This window comes from Ursus americanus, chromosome 29 (assembly GCF_024610735.1).
Source record: "Ursus americanus isolate L20-20 chromosome 29, mUrsAme1.1.p, whole genome shotgun sequence".
NCBI classification, from domain to species: Eukaryota; Metazoa; Chordata; class Mammalia; order Carnivora; family Ursidae; genus Ursus; species Ursus americanus.
In genome coordinates this window covers 9858582-9878439 of record NC_142155.1, presented here as the reverse complement: position 1 = coordinate 9878439, position 19858 = coordinate 9858582, and the positions used below count along the sequence as shown (strand labels likewise).

At 38.1% G+C, this 19858-nt stretch overlaps 1 protein-coding gene across 3 annotated transcripts in view; it reads left to right on the top strand.

Moving 5' to 3' along the window:
* The window catches only part of MTO1 (mitochondrial tRNA translation optimization 1), a 35675-nt gene extending 16723 nt beyond the window's left edge, over window positions 1-18952 (top strand). For 2 of the 3 annotated variants that reach the window (XM_045803679.2, XM_045803692.2), the window contains exons 9-12: window positions 29-200; window positions 5306-5424; window positions 8835-8995; window positions 10391-18952. In XM_045803679.2, the coding sequence (XP_045659635.2) occupies window positions 29-200; window positions 5306-5424; window positions 8835-8995; window positions 10391-10552 (614 nt within the window). In that variant the 3' untranslated portion in view covers window positions 10553-18952. The remainder of the gene's footprint in view (window positions 1-28; window positions 201-5305; window positions 5425-8834; window positions 8996-10390) is intronic. The other variant, XR_006780706.2, reaches the window with a different exon arrangement.
* Window positions 18953-19858: the final 906 nt, after the last annotated feature.

Here is a 19858-nt window from a genome sequence, read left to right as displayed (position 1 = left end):
TCACTATATTCTTTCCCCCCTCTTCTAGGGTATAAGGAAGTTGGCTGTGTGTCCCAACAACGATATGAAAGAGCTTCTTGGATGAAGTCTTCTTTGGAAGAAGGCATTTCTGTGCTAAAATCCATTGAGTTTTCAAGTTCTAAATGGAAAAAGTTAATTCCAGAGGCTTCTATAAGTATTGGTAAAAGTCTGCCTCTCAGGTATGCACTTTTAATATAGACTTTTCTCACTTTTTACAGAAAAGTGAGATTGTATCAGAGAGACATTACTTCTGGATTCCCCTTTTAACTTATTTTTTATTTTTTTGGATCCCCTATTTTAAATGAATTTAGCTTACTTTTGGCTTTTTTTCAAAATCCTTTAGATGTAACTCATCTCTTTATTATGATTCTAAATTATTATTTTTATTTTTTAAAAAAATATTTCTGAGGCTCCCATTGAGTTCTTCTGGCTTTCCGAAGATTTAGAGGGTACAAACCCAGAAATACTGTTAATCTGCCTTCTTTTATAAGTGTGGAATAATTGGAAGCCTCTCTTTTTTTAAACGTATTTATTTATTTATTTTAGAAAGAGTGCACACGTGTGAGGGTGGGGAGGGGCAAAGGAAGCGAATCTCAAGCAGACTCTGCACTGAGCGTGGAGCCCAATGCAGGGCTCAGTTTCACAACCCTGAGATCATGACCTGAGCCTAAATGAAGAGTGGGACACCCAACCGACTGAGACACCCAGGCACCCCAAAAACCTCTTTGGTTAGACACAGTATTTTAAATTCTGTGGACTTACTGGCAGAGTTCCTTGCTACATGTTAGGGGTATTTTTTTGTCCTTGCTTTTATCATTCTGGTTATATGGACTCTGAATCTAAAGCACATTAATATAGAGCTTTTGCTTCATAGATACGTTCTTAAGGACATTGCATAGTTCAAAATCTGCATATCTCACCACTCATTCTTCCTGTTTAAGAAAATGTAAGCTAATTCAGGTGGGGAGGTGCCCAGAAGGATAAATATAAAATCATTGTAGCTTAGAAGCGAGTATGGTGGGGGCGCCTGGGTGGTGCAGTCGTTGGGCGTCTGCCTTCGGCTCAGGGCGTGATCCCGGCATTATGGGATCGAGCCCCACATCAGGCTCCTCCGCTATGAGCTTGCTTCTTCCTCTCCCACTCCCCCTGCTTGTGTTCCCTCTCTCGCTGGCTGTCTCTATCTCTGTCAAATAAATAAATAAAATCTTAAAAAAAAAAAAAAAAAGCGAGTATGGTGGCACTGATCTTGCAGCTATGTCTCCAATATATTTTTCTTTTATATTTTTCCTTTTTTTTTTTTTAAACCCTGTTTTCCTTGTGAGGGATTTTGTGGACTTAAAGGTGTACCCGTTTTAATGCTGCTTTTTATTATCGCTAATCTTCGAATGTTCTCTCCTTGATTAACAGCCTGGCATAATGAGTCCTTGTTTGACTTTCATCTCATCATGGTGTCTTATCATTTCTATTCCCAAGTTTTCATTTTCATAGGAATTTCCCAAAGCACTGACACTACTGTTAGAGGATATTAAGCAGATCTTTAATTATAGTAACAGTAAGTGTTAAAGAACCTGCATTGTAGTCACCCAAACCAAGAACTCTTATTCACAGGAGTGACAGCCTGATTGACAAATGAGGCCAGTGGATATATTTACCAGCTAAGTGGCACTGGGAGGTGGCAGTAGTATATAGCTTATAATCTACTCAGTATTCCTGGTGTTTGTTTAAATTTAGGAAAGTTCACATTATTTCAGACCCTGTGCAAAGAATTTATAACATCATGCTTTGTTTTGACAAATATTGTACTATTTCAAATTTATATAACTAGAATTTGCATTAAATGTGACTAATGTGTATTGAGGTAACATTGCCAGCGGAGTAAGTGATTATTTTTAATACAGTTTAAAATGCTAGGGGTGCCTGGGTAGCTCAGTCAGTTAAGTGTCTGCCTTCAGCTCAGGTCATGATCCCCAGGTCCTGGGATCAAGCCCCGCATCGGGCTCCCACTCAGTGAGGAGCCTGCTTCTTCTTCTCCCTCTGCCTGCTGCTCCCCTACTTGTAATCTCTCTCTCCTTCTGTCAAATAAATAAATCTTTAAAAATATAAAATAAAGTAAAATAAAATAAAATGCTAATCAATGAATAAAAATGTGAATGAAAAGGCTAGCAGTTTTACATTTTTACCAAACTAATCCCAAGAGTAGCCATTTTATTAAAGTGATTTTGAAAATAATAATTTAGCCAAGTGCTTTTTTTAAAAAAATTCAGGTATCTTTCCCTTCGGGAGAAACCAGGGTCCCAGTCACCATATTTGATTTCAGCAGAGTATTTACAGTCTAGCATTCAGTCTCCCTAAATGAACTCACTTTATCAATGCCTAGATATATATAGCTAGAAAGATAGAAAATTGGTCAAAATACATTTATTGCATTTACTGTATACATGCCAGGCTCTGTGCTAAGCACTCACAAGTTGAACCAGACTTTGAACAGGCATTTTAACAGAAGAGATACGTAAGTAACTGCATACACATTTCCTGTCAGGATTATAGGGAAGTACGCTGATGTGTTAGATTTTTCTCTTGTGTTCTGTTGAGGTATGCTAACTTGTCCTCTCTGTGCGAGAGCTCTGAACTCTGAGGCTTAGGCTTGATTCAAAGCAAGTCTTGAAGTTTGGATTTGAGAACAGTTCCAAGGCTTATAAACAAAATTTTTTTTAAATTTTATTTATTTGACAGAGAAAGAGAGACAGCCAGCGAAAGAGGGAACATAGGCGGGGGTGGGGGGTGGAGAGGAAGAAGCAGGCTCCCAGCGGAGGAGCCTGATGTGGGGCTCGATCCCAGGACTCCGGGATCACGCCCTGAGCCGAAGGCAGACGCCCAACGAGTGAGCCATCCAGGCGCCCCATAAACAAATTATTTTAAAAAAATTTTTAAGTTGGGGGATGCCTGGGTGGCTGAGTTGGTTAAGCGTCTGCCTTCAGCTCAGGATGTGATCCCAGGGTCCTGGGATCAAGTCCCTCATTGGGCTTCTTGCTCAGCAGAGAGTTTGCTTCTCCCTCTCCCCACCCCCGCTGTCTCTCTCTCTCTCTCTCTCAAATAAGATCTTAAAAAAATTTTTTTTTCTTTTAAGTTGGATGGTCAAGGGCTTTTCTTTGAGGTCGTCACCATCCTGCTAGATTCCAAGATAACATTTTTTTTGATTAGTCATTAGGTGTGTTCCAGTATGTTCTGTAGTTTATTTCTTTTTTAAGATTTTATTTATTTGAGAGAGAGAGAGCGCTCACGCACGAGCCAGGGGAAGGGCAAAGAAGCAGACTCCCTGCTGGGCAGGGAGCCCAACGGGAGACTCTATCCCAGGACCCCGAGATCATGACCTGAGCCAAAGGCAGACACTTAACCAACTGAGCCACCCAGGCGCCCTGTTCTGTAGTTGAAAAGACAACCCAGGGGCGCCTGGGTGGCACAGCGGTTAAGCGTCTGCCTTTGGCTCAGGGCGTGATCCCGGCGTTACGGGATCGAGCCCCACATCGGGCTCCTCCGCTGGGAGCCTGCTTCTTCCTCTCCCACTCCCCCTGTTTGTGTTCCCTCTCTCGCTGGCTGTCTCTATCTCTGTCAAATAAATAAAATCTTTAAAAAAAAAAAAAAGAAAAGAAAAGACAACCCAGCCATTTCCCTTTTGGAGCTTAGGGAAGGTTTCATTGTGGCTTATGAGATCAGGCCTCTGTAGTTAGTTGACCTAATCTGTCTCTTGAAGAACAGCAAAACTGCCCAGAATTTCTGGACATTCCTAGAGCAGGCGGTCTGAGGAAGAAATGAGTCAAGTATTTGCAAAGGTTGATAATGCATGATTGGTAATAAACAGTAAAGAAGGTTGGTTGGGAGGTCTGGGAAGACTTGGCAACCCTGGATGGACAGATCTGACTTTCTGTTGACTTGATAATTAATTTAGTTGATTTTGGGTGGACAGAATTTATCAAAAATGTAATCTATTAGAGGGAAAGATCAAAATTAGTAAATAGAAGTAAAACAAATTAAGGCAGTAAATATGGGGAAATTATACAGATCAGTGAGTCTTGTGAGAACCAAACAAAATGAGAAGGAAACTGCAGGGTATTTTGCAGTCTTGGGACCCCAGGAATGAGGTGAGCCAAGGGCAGTACCATAGTTCAACTAAGTAGAACCAAGGTCTTGGCAACAATGGAACTCATTATGTTCCACATTTAGTTACCCTGGCAATAACCTTTTGAATGAATTATAACCAAAAAAGTCACATGTAAATGAAGTCAGTAATAATTTACAGAGCAGCAACTGGTCTGGTCCAGTTCACCTTAGGGGGTGGGGGTAGCTGATATCAAGAAGGAATCTGAGATCACTATGAAAGGGATTAAACTGGCCAAAGGAGCACCAGAACTTCTGGAGATGAAACATACCCGAAGTTTCTCTCTCTAGTTGGATCTTAACAAGTGTCAGTGAGTCAAGTTATTGCAAATCTCACCTTATCTACCTGTCAGCATTTATACTGGGACATGTTCTCTTGGTGAGCCATGTAAGTTGCAATTTTAGCAATTGTCTCTACTAGCTGCGTGTGTTGATTGCTCTCCTCTCCCCTTGCTTTGGCTCAGGAGGCCTTAGCCTAACCAGAGTAGTGGAAGTAGAACTGAGAATTAGCTGCCTGGAGTTCCCAATCAGTAAAAATTGAAATGTAGATTATACTAAATTAGAAAATATCCGACTGGAAGAATACTTAGGAACCCTTGACCACCATTTTCATCAGTTTGTTTTACAGAGACTTAAAACATACAGGGAGGGGCCTCTTGTTTTTACTTGGGGAGTTCTGCAAAAGCAAGAAAGAGATATTCAGCTGCTTTCAAGCATGCAGGGGATGACTCCTTCACAGGACATGGGACCTAACATGATGTAGATGTAAATTCTTAGGTAATTCAAGCCCTTGTTATCATAGGATATTTTATCCTTACAAGAAAGGGAGGACAAAAGGATTATAGTAATGCAACTTTTACCAACAACTTATTTCTCATGATAAAGGAAAGGAGTTGGGGAGAATTACAAATTAGTCTTATTGAGGTTCTGTGTTGCAAATCTGCATTTGCTGACTGTGCTTGGAAACAATTTGGAGTATATCTTTTGATATTAGTATTAATTGAGATTTGGCATTATTTCCAAGGAATCTTGTTCTTAATCTGGCTTGTATGATATAGACCCCTATATTTTGTTTTGGGTTTTTGTTTGTTTTTACCCCTACACTAATGAAACTTTGGTGTATTTGCAGAGCTCTAGATGTTCTGAAGTATGAAGAAGTTGACATGAAGTTGTTAGCCAAGGCTGTTCCAGAGCCCTTGAAGAAGTACATTAAATGTAGAGAGCTAGCTGAAAGACTGAAAATAGAAGGTAGAAAATAATTTTTTATTTAACATGCCTATACGTTCTCTTATTTGTGCAAATTATGAATGGACAGCAGATTCATTAAGAAAGAGCTCTGCGTTAAGAGAAGCCATTATTAACGTAGAACCAGCATAATCTTAGGCTCTGTGCTATTTGGAGTGGGGTTCCCAGGCTAGCAGCATTGCAACACATGGGAGCTTGTTAGAAATACAGAATCTCAGTCTACCTCAGACCCACTGAGTAAGCATCTGCATTTTAACAAGATCCCTAGGTAATTTGTGAGCACATTTCAAGTTTGGGAAATGCTATAAGGTTTACCAAAAATAACCCCCAAAACCAAAAAAACACAAAACACGAAACTTTTTTTTCCCTTAAACTTCCTTTTACATTTTCCCCATCTGATGTTCTAACGATGAGAAAAATAATACTGTCTTTGGCTTTAACAATATACTGGAATACTCTGCCATTAAAATACTTTGTATCAGGCAAATCAGAGCCTGCCCTGTACATTTTAACATATATTGTGCTCTCATATTCTCGGTAAGTGTACTGACCATCAAAGCTACAGATGACTTTGTACTTGTACTCTATTAAGTTTTTCATTATGAAAAATTTCAGACATAAAAATACTGAAAATAATATCAGCTTCTGCATTTTGATAGATGTTTTTTCCTGGGGTGGCAAATTATGTGGAGAAAAAGGCAGGGAACAGAAAGAGCTGGGGAGAAGGGTAGGAAAAGTTGGATAATGATGTACTGTTCAAACAGGAAAGGACTTTAAATTCCTTGGAGACCAGCCAAAGTGGTAAGAATGCTGTATTCCTTCTAGCAATGGCATTTTCTTTCAGTTCCAGAGAGATCTATCACTTTGCTATGCTTTGGCTGTACATATAGGATGACCCAAGTGCTACCTATCATCCCACCATGCAAGTTAACAGAAGTCTAGAAACAAAGGGAAACTTCACCAAAACTAGAATCATTATTCCAAATGACCAGACACTATACACATACTAATGTATGAGAAATAATGTTGACAGGGATACCCGGGTGGCTTAGTCAGTTAAATGTCTACCTTTGGCTCAGGTCATGATCCCAGGATCCTGGGATTGAGTTCCTCATCAGGCTCCTTGCTCAGTGGGGAGCCTGCTTCTCCCTCTGCTAGCTTCTCCCACTGCTACTCGCTCTATCTCTCTCTGACAAATAAATAAAATCTAAGAAAGAAAGAAAGAAAGAAAGAAAGAAAGAAAGAAAGAAAGAAAGAAAGAAAGAAAGAAAGAAAAAGAAAGAAAGATGACCTTTTATTTCAACATCATGATTTCTCTATTGAGTAAAAATTACTTATTGAACATTCAGGCTGTTATCACTTGGGAATAGGTGATTAAATTCTGTATTTCATTTATTATTTTTTTAAGTTTCTTTAAGTAATCTCTACACCCAGTGTGGGGCTCGAACTCACAACCCTGAGATCAAGAGTCACAGACTCTTCGACTGAGCCAGCCAGGCACCCCTAAATTCTATATTTTAAACTTGGTTTGCAATTTTACTTTGTTCCATAAATCCCCAGATTTGAGTTAGAATAATCCAGAATAATTTAACTTGTTCGTAGAAAACCCTGACTTCAGCCACAGAGTAGCTACTATTTTGCTTTGTTTTTTAAAGACTCTGGCATATATAAAGGCTCTAGCTTATATCCATGGCTTAAAAGAAACATTAGGTTAAAATATATCACTAATTCTCAAATCACTACATGGACCCCCCCCCCCCACCAGATAACAAGTTTCTTGATGGCAGAAATCAACTTCAGATTCTTCTTTGTATTTCCTCTCAGGTTTTGCTATGTATTTGGAAGTTTAAATAAATATACCTTTAACATATATATTATCTCTCATTTATATTCCATGATCCTCTATAGGGTCTATTTACGAGTCATAGAATTATATTACAGTTTTTTGTATTAGTTTGTCATATTATAATTTGTATTAAGCCCTTTACATGCAGTATTTTGTTTGGTATTTAGAATTGTCCTGTGAAGGACAGGTATTAGCATTATTGTCTTAATTTTACATTAAGTGGTAACTTGCCCAAGATCACACAATTGGTGAGTGGCAGAGCTGGGATTTGAACCTAGCTTGTCTAACTGCGAGGCCTGTGCACTTCACAACTATCTTTTATTGCCATAAAGACCATCAGAAGTCATCTGAGTCAGCCCTTACAATTTCTAGAGATGGGGCACCTGAATGGCTCCATCAGTCAGGTGTCCGACTCTTGATTTCAGTTCAGGTCTCAATCTCAGGGTTGTGAGAGCAGGCCCCACATTGGGCTCCACGCTGGGTGTGGAGCCTACTTACAAAGAAAAAAAAAAAAAAGGTAAAAGAAGCTAAGGCCCAGAATGTTAATGATATATTTTTTAATAATAATTTTTGATAATGATATGCCCATAGTCAGAGGGTATTTCATTGACAGAGCCAGGCTCAGAGCTGAGATTTTCTGACTCCTATAGAGTCAGTAATAGAAGCAGATGTTACCAAAACCTTTAGGGAAGACTGGCTTTCTTGAACAGGATACAATGACCACCACCTCAATTTAGATTTTAAAACAGGCTCTGAGTTTATTTTTCAAAGAACAGAATGCTATACGAAATAATTGCTAAATTATCCTTCTAACTTCACTTCTGAATAAAACCTTAAATTATGTATTACATCTAAAAATCTCCACTTTTAAAAATTATAGCTTTATATGGACATAATTCTGAAAACCATTTTCTTAAAGAAACAGCTGATCTTTAGGACCTAAAATTCAAACCCACAGCCTGTTGAGGGTTTACACTGAGAAGGAAAATTTGCACTGAGAGAAAAGCAGTATCTTAATTTTCCAGATTTTTTAAATTTCTGAGTAATCTCTACACCCAACATGCGGCTTAAACTCACAACCCCGAGATCGAGTCACATGCTCTACTGACTGAGCCAGCAAGGAGCCCCTTAATTTTCCAAATTTTTTTTCTTAAGGATATTATTTACTTGACAGAAAGGGAGAGTGAAAGAGCACAAGCAGGGGGAGCGGGAGAGGAAAAAGCAGGCCCCCCACTGAGCAGGGACCCGGGAACTGGGATCATGATCTGAGCCAAAGGGAAATGCTTAGCCAACTGAGCCACTGAAGTGCCCCAATTTTCCAGATTTTTGAAATGAAAAGGACATGCAGTAAGCTACCAAACAGAATGCTGTAATTGGTATGCAAGATACTCCCTCTCACTTAGCCTCAATTTCCTCATCTACAAAAGGGAACACTTACCCATTTATATTCTGGTGTTGGGAAAAGTGTTGAATGACATAATGTATACAAAAGTTTTTTGTAAATTGTAAGAAGCTATAAAAACACAAGTTTCTAATATAGTCTATCATAATTAATTCTGTTCACCAGCCACTTACGAATCAGTGTTGCTCCATCAGCAACAAGAAATAAAGGAAGTTCAGCAAGATGAAGCGCTCCAACTGCCAAAAGACCTAGATTATTTAACCCTCAGAGATGTGTCTTTGTCTTATGAAGTTAGAGAGAAGCTACATTTCAGTCGCCCAGAAACGGTAAGAAACCAGGCAGTGGACAGGTTATAAAGAGCCAGTGCTTTAATTTTTTAAACCTGGATTTACAGTGGTCACATAATTACATCTCTTTGTATGACAGATGTTGGTTTGTTTTTGAGAGACAAAAAAACTTAGTCTAGATAAATAACTAGTTGATTAGTCCCAACTATGTGCTAAACCACTGTGGAAACTAGTATAATGCATGACATAAAAGAAACCACATTAGGTTAATACATGTGAATGGTTTTCAAATCACCGCTTGGATCCTACCCTAGGAGTTCCATAGTGTTGGCTTAGAAGCCATAGGAGGAAGAGGGGAGCCAAAAAAGGTCCCTCACCCCATGCTTCCATCTAAGTTTGTGTGTATGTGTGTCTGTAAATGTCTGTAAACAAATTAAAAATTTTATTATATAGTATACAGTATTGGACTTCTAATTACAAATATTTAAAGACTAAGAGGCTATATTGACTGATTCTGAGATGCACATTTAACATCTCTGCAACTGAGTTGTATCTTAAAAATGGATGGTATATCATAGTTTAATGGGCAGTGGCTTTTTTTAGTGGTGATTCATATGATAAAAGGCATTTAACAAAAACATAACCTGTAAAAATTTTTGAAAAAAATTATTTTTAAAGGGAAGAGTGATTCCATCAATATAAACATGATGTTCTTAGTGATAGTCACCGTGGAAACTAAGCATGTAGGCCTTACATTTTATAACTCTGTATATCCTGTTCCTTTTTTTGGTATGTTTTTATGAATCGTCAAGGCTGCAGTGCCCAATATGATAGCCACTAGCTAAATGTGATCATTTACATTAACTAAAATTAAATAAAACTCAGAATTCAACTCTTCAGTCATACTGGCCATGTTTCAGGTACTCAGTAGCCACAATTCTAGGATACAAAAAGCTCTGACAAGCTCTGCTACAGACTCATTTGGTAGCAAACCTGACCTGAATTGACATAAGGTTACTTATACCACTTAGAGTGAATATTCATACATTTCACTCTAAAAATAAACCACAGAAGTATTCATGAGATCATAGGGTGCTGCCCAACACACTGCTGAGATTACATTACTTTAATGAAAAGAAAAAGTAGGTAGTCTAACATCTATTAGTTATGTGATCTTTGACAAATCACTTTAACTTATCTGAGCCTCATTTTCCCTTATTTGTAAAATGAAGGTATTAATAATAATCACATTCCCTTTATCTACTTTATAGTTACTTTGAAGATACATTAAGTAAGTTTATTTAGAAGATACATTAAGATAAGTTTTGAAAATATTTTATAAACTATAATATACAGATTGTTATTAGGAGCAAAATAGATTTGATTTGATTTGATATAACTCACTTATGTTTCTCTTTTGGTTTAAATTCTTAGATTGGGGCTGCTAGTCGTATACCTGGAGTGACACCTGCTGCCATCATCAATCTGCTTCGATTTGTGAAGACCACTCAGCAAAGACAGATGGCTATGAATGAATTGCCCAAAACTGACCAATCCTTATGTGATACAGACAGACTTGAAGAGAGACAGTTATAGCTTTATATTCATAGAAGACTTTTAAGTAGTACAAGAGTATAGATAGGATATAAGAAGTATTTATATTTAGCACCTATTAAAATAATAAAATAAACTTACTAGGTTATTATGGATTTGTCACTAATTTATAAAGAGGGCAGAGATTATAACTGCTTTTTTATGTATCTGAAATGTTATAAAGTCTTCATTTATAGTCTTTCTCTTAGGTGCTCTTATACAGTGAGCCTATTAATATAACTGCAGTGTTCATCAGAGAGATAATAGTGGACCCACAGCTAAACCTGAAGAAAAATCTCAGCTTGCAGATTTGCCTACTTATAAGGACCTTGTCCATTAAATGTTACCAAAGTGAAAGTCTTATGTTCCAACTTGTTTTGAAAGGTAGTCGTCTTTTGCTTGGTTAATGAGGCAATTTCAAAGCCGCCAAATTCTCAGGGCTACAAATTTTAAAAGATACAAAATCACATAGAATCATTCAGCTGATTTCTAGCATTGGAATATAGTACATAGAGTGAAAGTTGACTTCTAAGATTCCTTTACTTCTGCAGGAAATCCTCACCAGTAATTATCTTTTTTTTTTTCTTACTAGTAATTATCTTTGACCATTAATGAAAACTCTGTACAATAGGAAGATTGGAAATTATCATACTTTCCTATGATCCACAATATGGAAAATTTTTTGGCAACCTGGTTAAGGAAGAATAAAGTAAAGGTAGTTATTTTATATCATATAATATTTTCTTATGAAACTGTTATGGCCATGATTTCTTAACACTAAAGACAAATCTGTAGTAACTGGTGATTAGTGTTTCCTTGTTTTTAAGTCAGAAGTGACAGAAAAACGGAAATGGTTCTGGCAGTCCTTCCTCTTCCTCTTCCGTACTTTGATTCTATGTTGTCACAAAGTTTAGGGTGGGATGACCTGGGTCCTTTGGCTGGCTGGTTCAGACACCTCAACCTTTCCATATAGACTAGAGGATGAATACAGACAAGCGGGCCAGAGAGCCTTGCTTATCCCTGGAAATGCCAACTTGGATCTCTGGTATCAGTCTTGGATCAGCTGGTATCAGTCAAGGGAGAGGCTCCCATGTCAGCTTCAAGCCAAAGCAGATACTTAAGACAGTACAAAGGGCCCTGAAGTCACTCTGGCTACAGATCTATGTGTTAAGCCCGATTATGGGTGTGAGGCAGCCAAATATCTTGTTGCTATAATCAGATGTGGCTACTTGGATGTAGCTTAGTTTTCATAGATTTGTTTCATCTAATTTTAGTCTTTCCATTAAAGTAGTCAATGTCAGTATAAAGTAAAAAGTATTTGTAATGCTGGATCATTAACAATGATGAATTCTTTTTGATACTTGATTTAGTAATTTTGAAAAGTGGTAACTTTTACCTTAGTTATGGCTATTCCTGGGCAGAATTCTTAATACAGAGGCAGTATTGATTACAATACTATATTACATTTTTAAAAGGCCATTTTGCACTACCTGTTTAGCACCAGAGGGAAATCACTGTTTTAAAACTTTTTCTGGTTAGGGATGCCTGGGTGGCTCAGTCGTTTAAGTGTCTGCCTTCAGCTCGGGTCATGATCTCAGGGTTCTGGGATCAAGCCCCGCGTCAGGCTCCTTGCTGAACAGGGAGTCTGCTTCTCCCTCTCTCTCTGTCCCTCCCTGCCAACCCCGCTTGTGCTCTCTCTCAAATAAAGAAATAAAATCGAAAGAAAGAAATAAAATCGAAAGAAAGAAAGAAAGAAAGAAAGAAAGAAAGAAAGAAAGAGGAAAGAAAGAAAGAAAGAAAGAAAGAAAGAAAGAAAGAAAGAAAAGAAAGAAATCTCCCCCAGTAATGACAATAGTCAGTCTCTAACAGAAGTTGGCCACACTCGTGATTTCCTCTACCCACTACAGACCACACTGCCTGGTAGCTAGATAAGCTAGGTACTAAAGTTCAACAGGAACACCAAAATTAAGAAGAGGAAACAGCTAAGGAACACGAAGCATTTGTAAAATCATTGGTTCAGGGAGAGAGAGAGGGAAGATGAAGATAGGAACCTATGCTAAATTAAGCCATTATGACCTTGAATTGTGAAGTTACCTCCTATAGCCAGAGTTTGAATTTTATTATTTTTAAAAATGACCAAAATTTGGTCATTTTTTAGTTTCAGCCTAGATTAGAATAGCCATGGCTTTTTCACTTCAGAAATTTCAACTCCTAGAAGAATGCCCTATCCAGAAGTGGTGTGAAATGTTAGGAAGTCATCAACAGAGACTAGATCATTCTGAGCTGGCAGAGCTGCTTATCCTGGGGGATACACAGGGAAAATAACCTGTTCCTCTTAGGCTCCCTCTATACTTTTATTATTGCACTTCCTTCGTTCTACCTTAATTTTTAATATCTGTCTTGCCTTAATCTCTTAACAAAATATAAACCTCTTGAATGCTTGCAATGTCATAGTTGTAGGTACTCAGGGCATGCTTTTTGAATGAATGAATATTACTAAAGGCAATAGATGACAAAACTGAAACTTAAGTGAATAATTAAATGGGATAAAAATATTTGACACAAATATTTAGAACTATATACTTTTGTGCTTGTCTTTGTCTCTATAACTCTTCTGTTTTCATATTCTCTTGGGCTCCATTTCCTCCCTATTTTCCTGTACTATCTCTGTTTTTCCTGCTCCTAGTAGGAAATTGAAGTATATTTTTATGATACTCATTTTATTTATGAAACGGATTTTTAGTATTTCGTAATGTAAGAGCCAGATGAAGAAAACAATCAATAGAATGAAAAGGCAACTCACATATGGAAGAAAAAAAATCATGTATCTAATAACAGGGTAATATCCAGAATATATAAAAGACTCCACAACTCAACAACAGCAACAACAAAAAACCCCAAACAACCCAAATAAAAAACGGGCAAAGGGCTTGAATAGATATTTCTCTCATAAGATATACAAATGGCCAATAACCATATGAAAAGATGCTCAGCATCAGTCCTCAAAAAAATGCAAATCAAAACCACAATGAGATGCCATCTCACACCTATTAGGATGGCTATTATCAGATAAACAGAAAACAAGTGTTGGCAAGACTGAAGAAACTGGAACCCTAATGCACTGTTGGTAGAAAAGTAAATTGGGGGACGCCTGGGTGGCTCAGTCAGTTAAGCATCTGCCTTCGGTTCAGGTCATGATCCTGGGATCCTGGGATCGAATCCCACATTGGGCTCCTTGCTCAACAGGGAGCCTGCTTCTCCCCCTGCCTGCTCTGCCTGCTGCTCCCCCTGCTTGTGCTCTGTCTCTCTCACACAAATAAATAAAATCTTAAAAAAAAAAAAGGAAAAGGAAACTGGTACAGCTGCTACAGAAAACAGTATGACAGCGACCTCCACCAAAATTAAAAGAACTACTGTATGATCCAGCAATTTCACTCCTAAGTATATACCCAGAAGAATTGAAAGCAGGGTCTTAAAGACCCTGGTTCAAAGGTCATGTTCATAGTAGCATTATTCACAATAGCTAAAAGGTAGAAGCAACCTAAGTGTCCATCAACAGATGTATGGGATAAATAAAATGTATATAAATACAGTGAAATACTTTTCAGCCTTAAAAAGAAAGGAAATTCTGACACATGTTACAACATGGATGAACTTAGAGGACATTACACTAAGTGAAATAACCCAGCCAAAAAAGCATAATATTCTAGGATTCCACTTATTTTTTTTTTTAAGATTTAATTTATTTGAGAGAGAGAATGCGTGAGAGAGCACAAGCAGGGGGAGCAGCAGAGGGAGAAACAGGCTCCTCACTAAGCAAGGAGCACAACGCGGAACTCAATCCCAAAACCCTGGGATTATGACCTGAGCTGAAGGCAGACGCTGAATCAACTGAACCACCCAGGCACCCTTAGGAATCCACTTATATATGCTACCTACAGTAGTCAGATTATCCTAGAGACAAAGGAGAGTGGTGGTTGGGGGGAGGAAAGAATGTAGAGTTATTGTTTAATGGGTACAGTTTCAGTTTTTGCAAGATGGAGTTCTGGAGGATGGTAATGATTGCACAACAATGTGAATGTGCTTAATGCCACTATACACTTAAAAATGGTTAAGATGGTGAATTTTTTTTGTGTATTATTTTATAGTTTTAAAAGCTAAATTAATTTGTGTATGTATCTCAGCTCTAAATCCTATTTACTGATAATTTATCCCCTGCTCATTTCTAAAAATATACTTGAGACATTTTAAAGAGAAGAAAATTAAGGATCAGGTGAGGAAAAGGCAGATCACACTTAAATGTTAAATTTCTGAGCTTCCTGTCAGTGATATAGTTCTGTCTCATCAAGGGAACCAAGAGAAAATGCTTTCCCATTACTAAAATCTAAGAGAGGGGCGCCTCGGTGGCCCAGTGGGTTAAGCATCTGCCTTTGGCTCAGGTCATGATCTTGAGGTCCTGAAATCGAGGCCGACGCCTGCCAGTGGGGAGTCTGCTTCTCCCTCTCTCTCTGCCCGCCCCCCACGTGTGCTCTCTCTTTCAAATAAATAAATAAAATCTTTTTTTTAAAATGTAAGGTTTGGGCATGCTTGAATGCCTCTCCGGACAAGTATAGGTTGACACCCTATGCTCTTATGCCCTAGGGAAAGAATGCATTTATTTTGATCTAGAACCACATTTTGACTGTCACTGACGTCACTGACTTCTAAATCAACAGTCTCAAACTGCTGGCTGCAATTCAATAGCGAGCTATGAAAATTTTGTCGTAGGTAATAAAAGTACTATCCTCTGACACTTTTGTTTCAGTTCTTCACATACAAATTATATTTCACCAATTTTAAGATTTATTTTTTCCTTATGTCATCTCTAAATTGTTGTATGTTCTATAATCAATAGTATCTTAAAAATTGGCAGCATTTGTGACTTCCAACTGAAAACATCTTAGATGCAATGAAATACTGTGTTATATACTATGTTGCAATAGAAATATATTTATTATGGATCCTAGTCAAAAAGGTTTGAAAAAGACCAATCTGAATAGCACTACTCCCTATTGGGAAGACCCCAATATATTAGGATCCTTTTTTTTAAAGATTTTATTTATTCATTTGAGGGAGGGAGGGAGCGAGCGAGCAAGCAAGTGCGAGTGGAAAAGCAGGGGGAGAGGCCCAATGTGTTGCTCATTCCCAGGATCTGCAGATCCTGACCTGAAATGAAGGCAGACGCTTAACCATCTGAGCCACCCAGGCAGCCCATATATTAGGATTCTTTAACATGTGTGTATTTCTCAAAGTAGGAAAACTTACTGGTCTCTCCCTATGCTATAGCCTGGTTAGGTGATGTGATTAAAGTATAATTGCAAGTTGTTGTTGGGCATGGATCTCAGGTATTCTGACTTCACGATACCTTTCTGCCACTTCAGTGATTTTTTTTCCTCCTAAGGACCAGAAGTCCTCCACTAGATGAAAAGTTTCTCCAGCTCTCCCAAACAATCTCTTTCTCAGGGCTTAATCTTCAATTCCCTCCCACTCCCACCTTTTGAGCCTATTTCATGCTAAGCATTTATGGAGTTGCCATGCTTAATGAATCATTACACAACTCAATCTAAGTGTTATCTCAGAGTTTAGAGGCTATAGGGGAATTTAGAATGTGAATTTCACTCTGAACATCATTCTCTGCAAATTTAAAATACTCTTCATGTACTTGAAGACAATAATACTTTTCAAGTGTTTGCTAGGCTCAACAACTATTTTTCAAATCCAGTGCCTCATAATTCAAATTTAGTCTTTATTTATGTTGCTCTTTGAATTCTCTTTCAGAGTTGGTCTACACTATTTAAAACACAACAATCAAAATTTAAAACATGTTAAGATACATAAACAATGGACTATTTAAACTTAAAAGGAAACATTCTAGACTGTATGTAAGACAACACCAGCACAGATGCCATATTTCATAAAAAGGAAACTTAACTGAATTTACTGTATTTCCAACTTCACACAGAACAACCTAAAGGTGGGAGGGAGGGCAGTTTAACAAGCTTCAGAGACAGATTCAGAGCTTTGAAGAAAAACATTTGAGATACTGAGTTCCAAGAGGTGCATTCCCTAACCTCAATATAAAGATTTAACTAGAGGGGTGCCTGGGTGGCTCAGTCAGTTAAGAGTCCAATTCTTGGGACACCTGGGTGGCTCAGTCGGTTTAATGCCTGCCTTCAGTTCATGATCCCAGGGTCCTCGGACCGAGTCCCTCATCAGGCTGCCTGCTCAACGGGGACTCTGCTTGTCCTCTGCCCCTGCCTCTCTCTGTCTCTCATGAATAAATAAAATCTTAAAAAAAAAAAAGAGTCCGACTCTTGGTTTTGGCTGAGGTCATGATCTCTGGGTTGTGTGCTCTGGGCTCAGTGGAGAGTCTGCTGGAGATGATCTCCCTCTCCCTCTGCTCCTCCCCCTGCTTGTGCTCTCTCCCTCAAATAAATCTTTTTTTTTTTTTTAAGATTTTATTTATTTATTTATTTGACAGATAGAGACAGCCAGCGAGAGAGGGAACACAAGCAGGGGGAGTGGGAGAGGAAGACGCAGGCTCCCAGCAGAGGAGCCTGATGTGGGGCTCAATCCCAGACCGCTGGGATCACGCCCTGAGCTGAAGGCAGACGCTTAATGACTGAACCACCCAGGCGCCCCTCCCTCAAATAAATCTTACAAAAAAAAAAAAAAAAAAAAGACTTACCTATAAGAAAATGTTCCCTCTACCCAATAAAAATCACCTCATTTCTTGTTAGACATTTACTGAGTTGCCAGCTCTATGCAGACTCTTAGGAGGCTCAAGAGAGATGGCCAAAGGGTCAATCAAGGTTTGACAATAGCTAAAGAGAAGGGCTGGAGGTCAAGGCTGGGTCTTGCCCTTCCTTTGTTGAATACAGCTGCATCCCTTATACTTAATGGTTACAGCCCAAGCATCAGAAAATGTTGCGGATGGTCTCATCAGAACTGAGAGAACCATTTCCTCAGTTTGGGTGGCTCCAGACAGACCAGGAACTCAAAACTCAAATTGCTTATGTGGCAACCCTATAGTTTATCACACCACCAACTAGAATATTTCCCTAATTATATGATTTTACTAAAAATTCAACCAAGTCATTTAACCTCTGGAAACCACATTTGCAGGATCAAACCATACAGTCTTGTCGTCTTTGCTGCCAATTACTCTCTTTAGAATAAATGAAACTACCTACTTTTGACTTATGTCTATTTTCAAACCTAATCTGCTTTATGCAAGCAATAAACTACATCTTAGACAATGTCTCAAAAGAGACTGTGTTACAGGGAATATCCAGACTGCATATATTGCTATTTTGATCACTTCTGGATGTAAATTTTGACAAAAAGCTAAAACAACTTGAATTCTTTTAGGTAAATCATGATTGGTTAAGACTAAAGTTTAAATTCCTAGTACAGATTTTACTCCCACCTTGACTGACCTTTAGTGGCACAGCAAATTATTTTTGTCACTGAAAAAGGGAAAGTAAACTTAAAGCTATTACCTATTTCACCTTGCTTTTGCTTTTACCAAGCATTTGCCAAAATTTTCATCATGATTATCTTGTGATCAAAATGGTGAAATATGATCTGGATTATTAAATATTAGGTGAATTTGCAATTGGCTGGACCATCATAAAGAACAGTTCTCTAGTGCAATACCTCAGGTCTGTTTCTGGACCTGGTATGTTTAGTACTCACCAATAATTTAAGTAGAACTACAGAAATATAAATATTATAAATATCAGATGTATAAATAGCAAAGTCCACATTTTTATTTAACATGCTAGATAGCAGGCTCCAGATTCAAAATTACCTCAAGATAAGATACAGCAGAGATAAATGTAAACTCCCAACATTTGAGTTTTTAAAAGTAACCAAAACAGTGGTGCCTTGGATTGGCTCCTGGAACAGAAAAAGGCCATTAATAAAAAAAATTGATGAAATCTGAATAAACCCTGGAGATTAATAGTAACATATCAATGTTGGTTTCTTAGTTTTGACAAATGTACTCTGGTAGTACAAGATGATAACATTAGGGGAAACAAACTACGTGAGGGTGTTTACGGGAACTCTTTATCCTAACTTTGCAACTTTTCTATAAATCTAGTTACTCCAAAAATAAAAGGTAAGTTTTTATTAAAAAAAAACTTCACAAAGTAAATTGTTTAAAGGAGAGTTAAAGTATAATTTACATTTAAAAAATGAGGTGATGGGGCATCTGGGTGGCTCAGTAGGTTAAGTATTTGCCTTTAGGCTCAGGTCATGGCTCCCTGCTTGGTGGGGAGTCGGCTTCTCTCTGCCCCTCCCCCTGCTCCTTCTCTCTTTCTCGCTCAAATAAATAAAATCTTTTAAAAAAAAAAAAAACCCAAGAAGATTTTAAAATAATCAGGTGATATTTGTTGACCATAATCCAGAAGTAAACGGAGTTGCTTTATAGCAACTGATCTTCCAAACAAGTATAATAAAATCTACCTTTTATTATTGGCTGTTTACAATAGGCCAGGTACTGGGTACAGAGTCTATACCCACTAACTCATTTCATCTTCACAATCCTAAGAGATGGACAGTATTACGTCCATTAGACAGATAATGAAAGGGACAGCTTTTCCCCACTTACAACTCTGATCATCTAGTCCAAATGCTTCAATTTAGGAAATTAGAGTCCAAATAGGGTGACTTATCTCTTAGGTCAATAAAAGCACACTCTAAGAGACACCACATTTACATCCACTTATGCATCCACAGCTATAACATATTTAATTTTGGTGCAAACACTTTAAAAGCTATAAACTGGGGAGAAAAAGGAAGAAAAAAGCTATAAACTAGAAAGGAGAATGGCATGGAAAGAATCTAGAAACCATGTGACCTAAGGTTAAGAAACAGATGTTAAGTGTTTAGGTCAGATGTGACTAAAGGGTATTACTTGGGGACACCTGGCAAGGCTCAGCTGGAGGAGCATGTGACTTTTGATCTGAGAGTCGTAAGTTCGAGCCCCATGTTGGGTGTAGAGATTACTTAAAATTTTTTCTTAAAATGGCATCTTGAATTAGTGGTTCCTGTAAATAGAATGAAATAGCTCAATTATCCTAGAGAAGAGCTTAAGTATATTAAAAGTTACCAGCAAGGAAATATAATGCATTAAGAAAAAAAAATCATCAGCAGTAGGAGGACTTAGCAGCCACCCTCTATTCCTGTCTGCCATCTCTAAAGAGGGTATCACCTACCCTCCTAAGGAGCTGTGGAGGTCTCTGCCCTCCAATATGTGATATA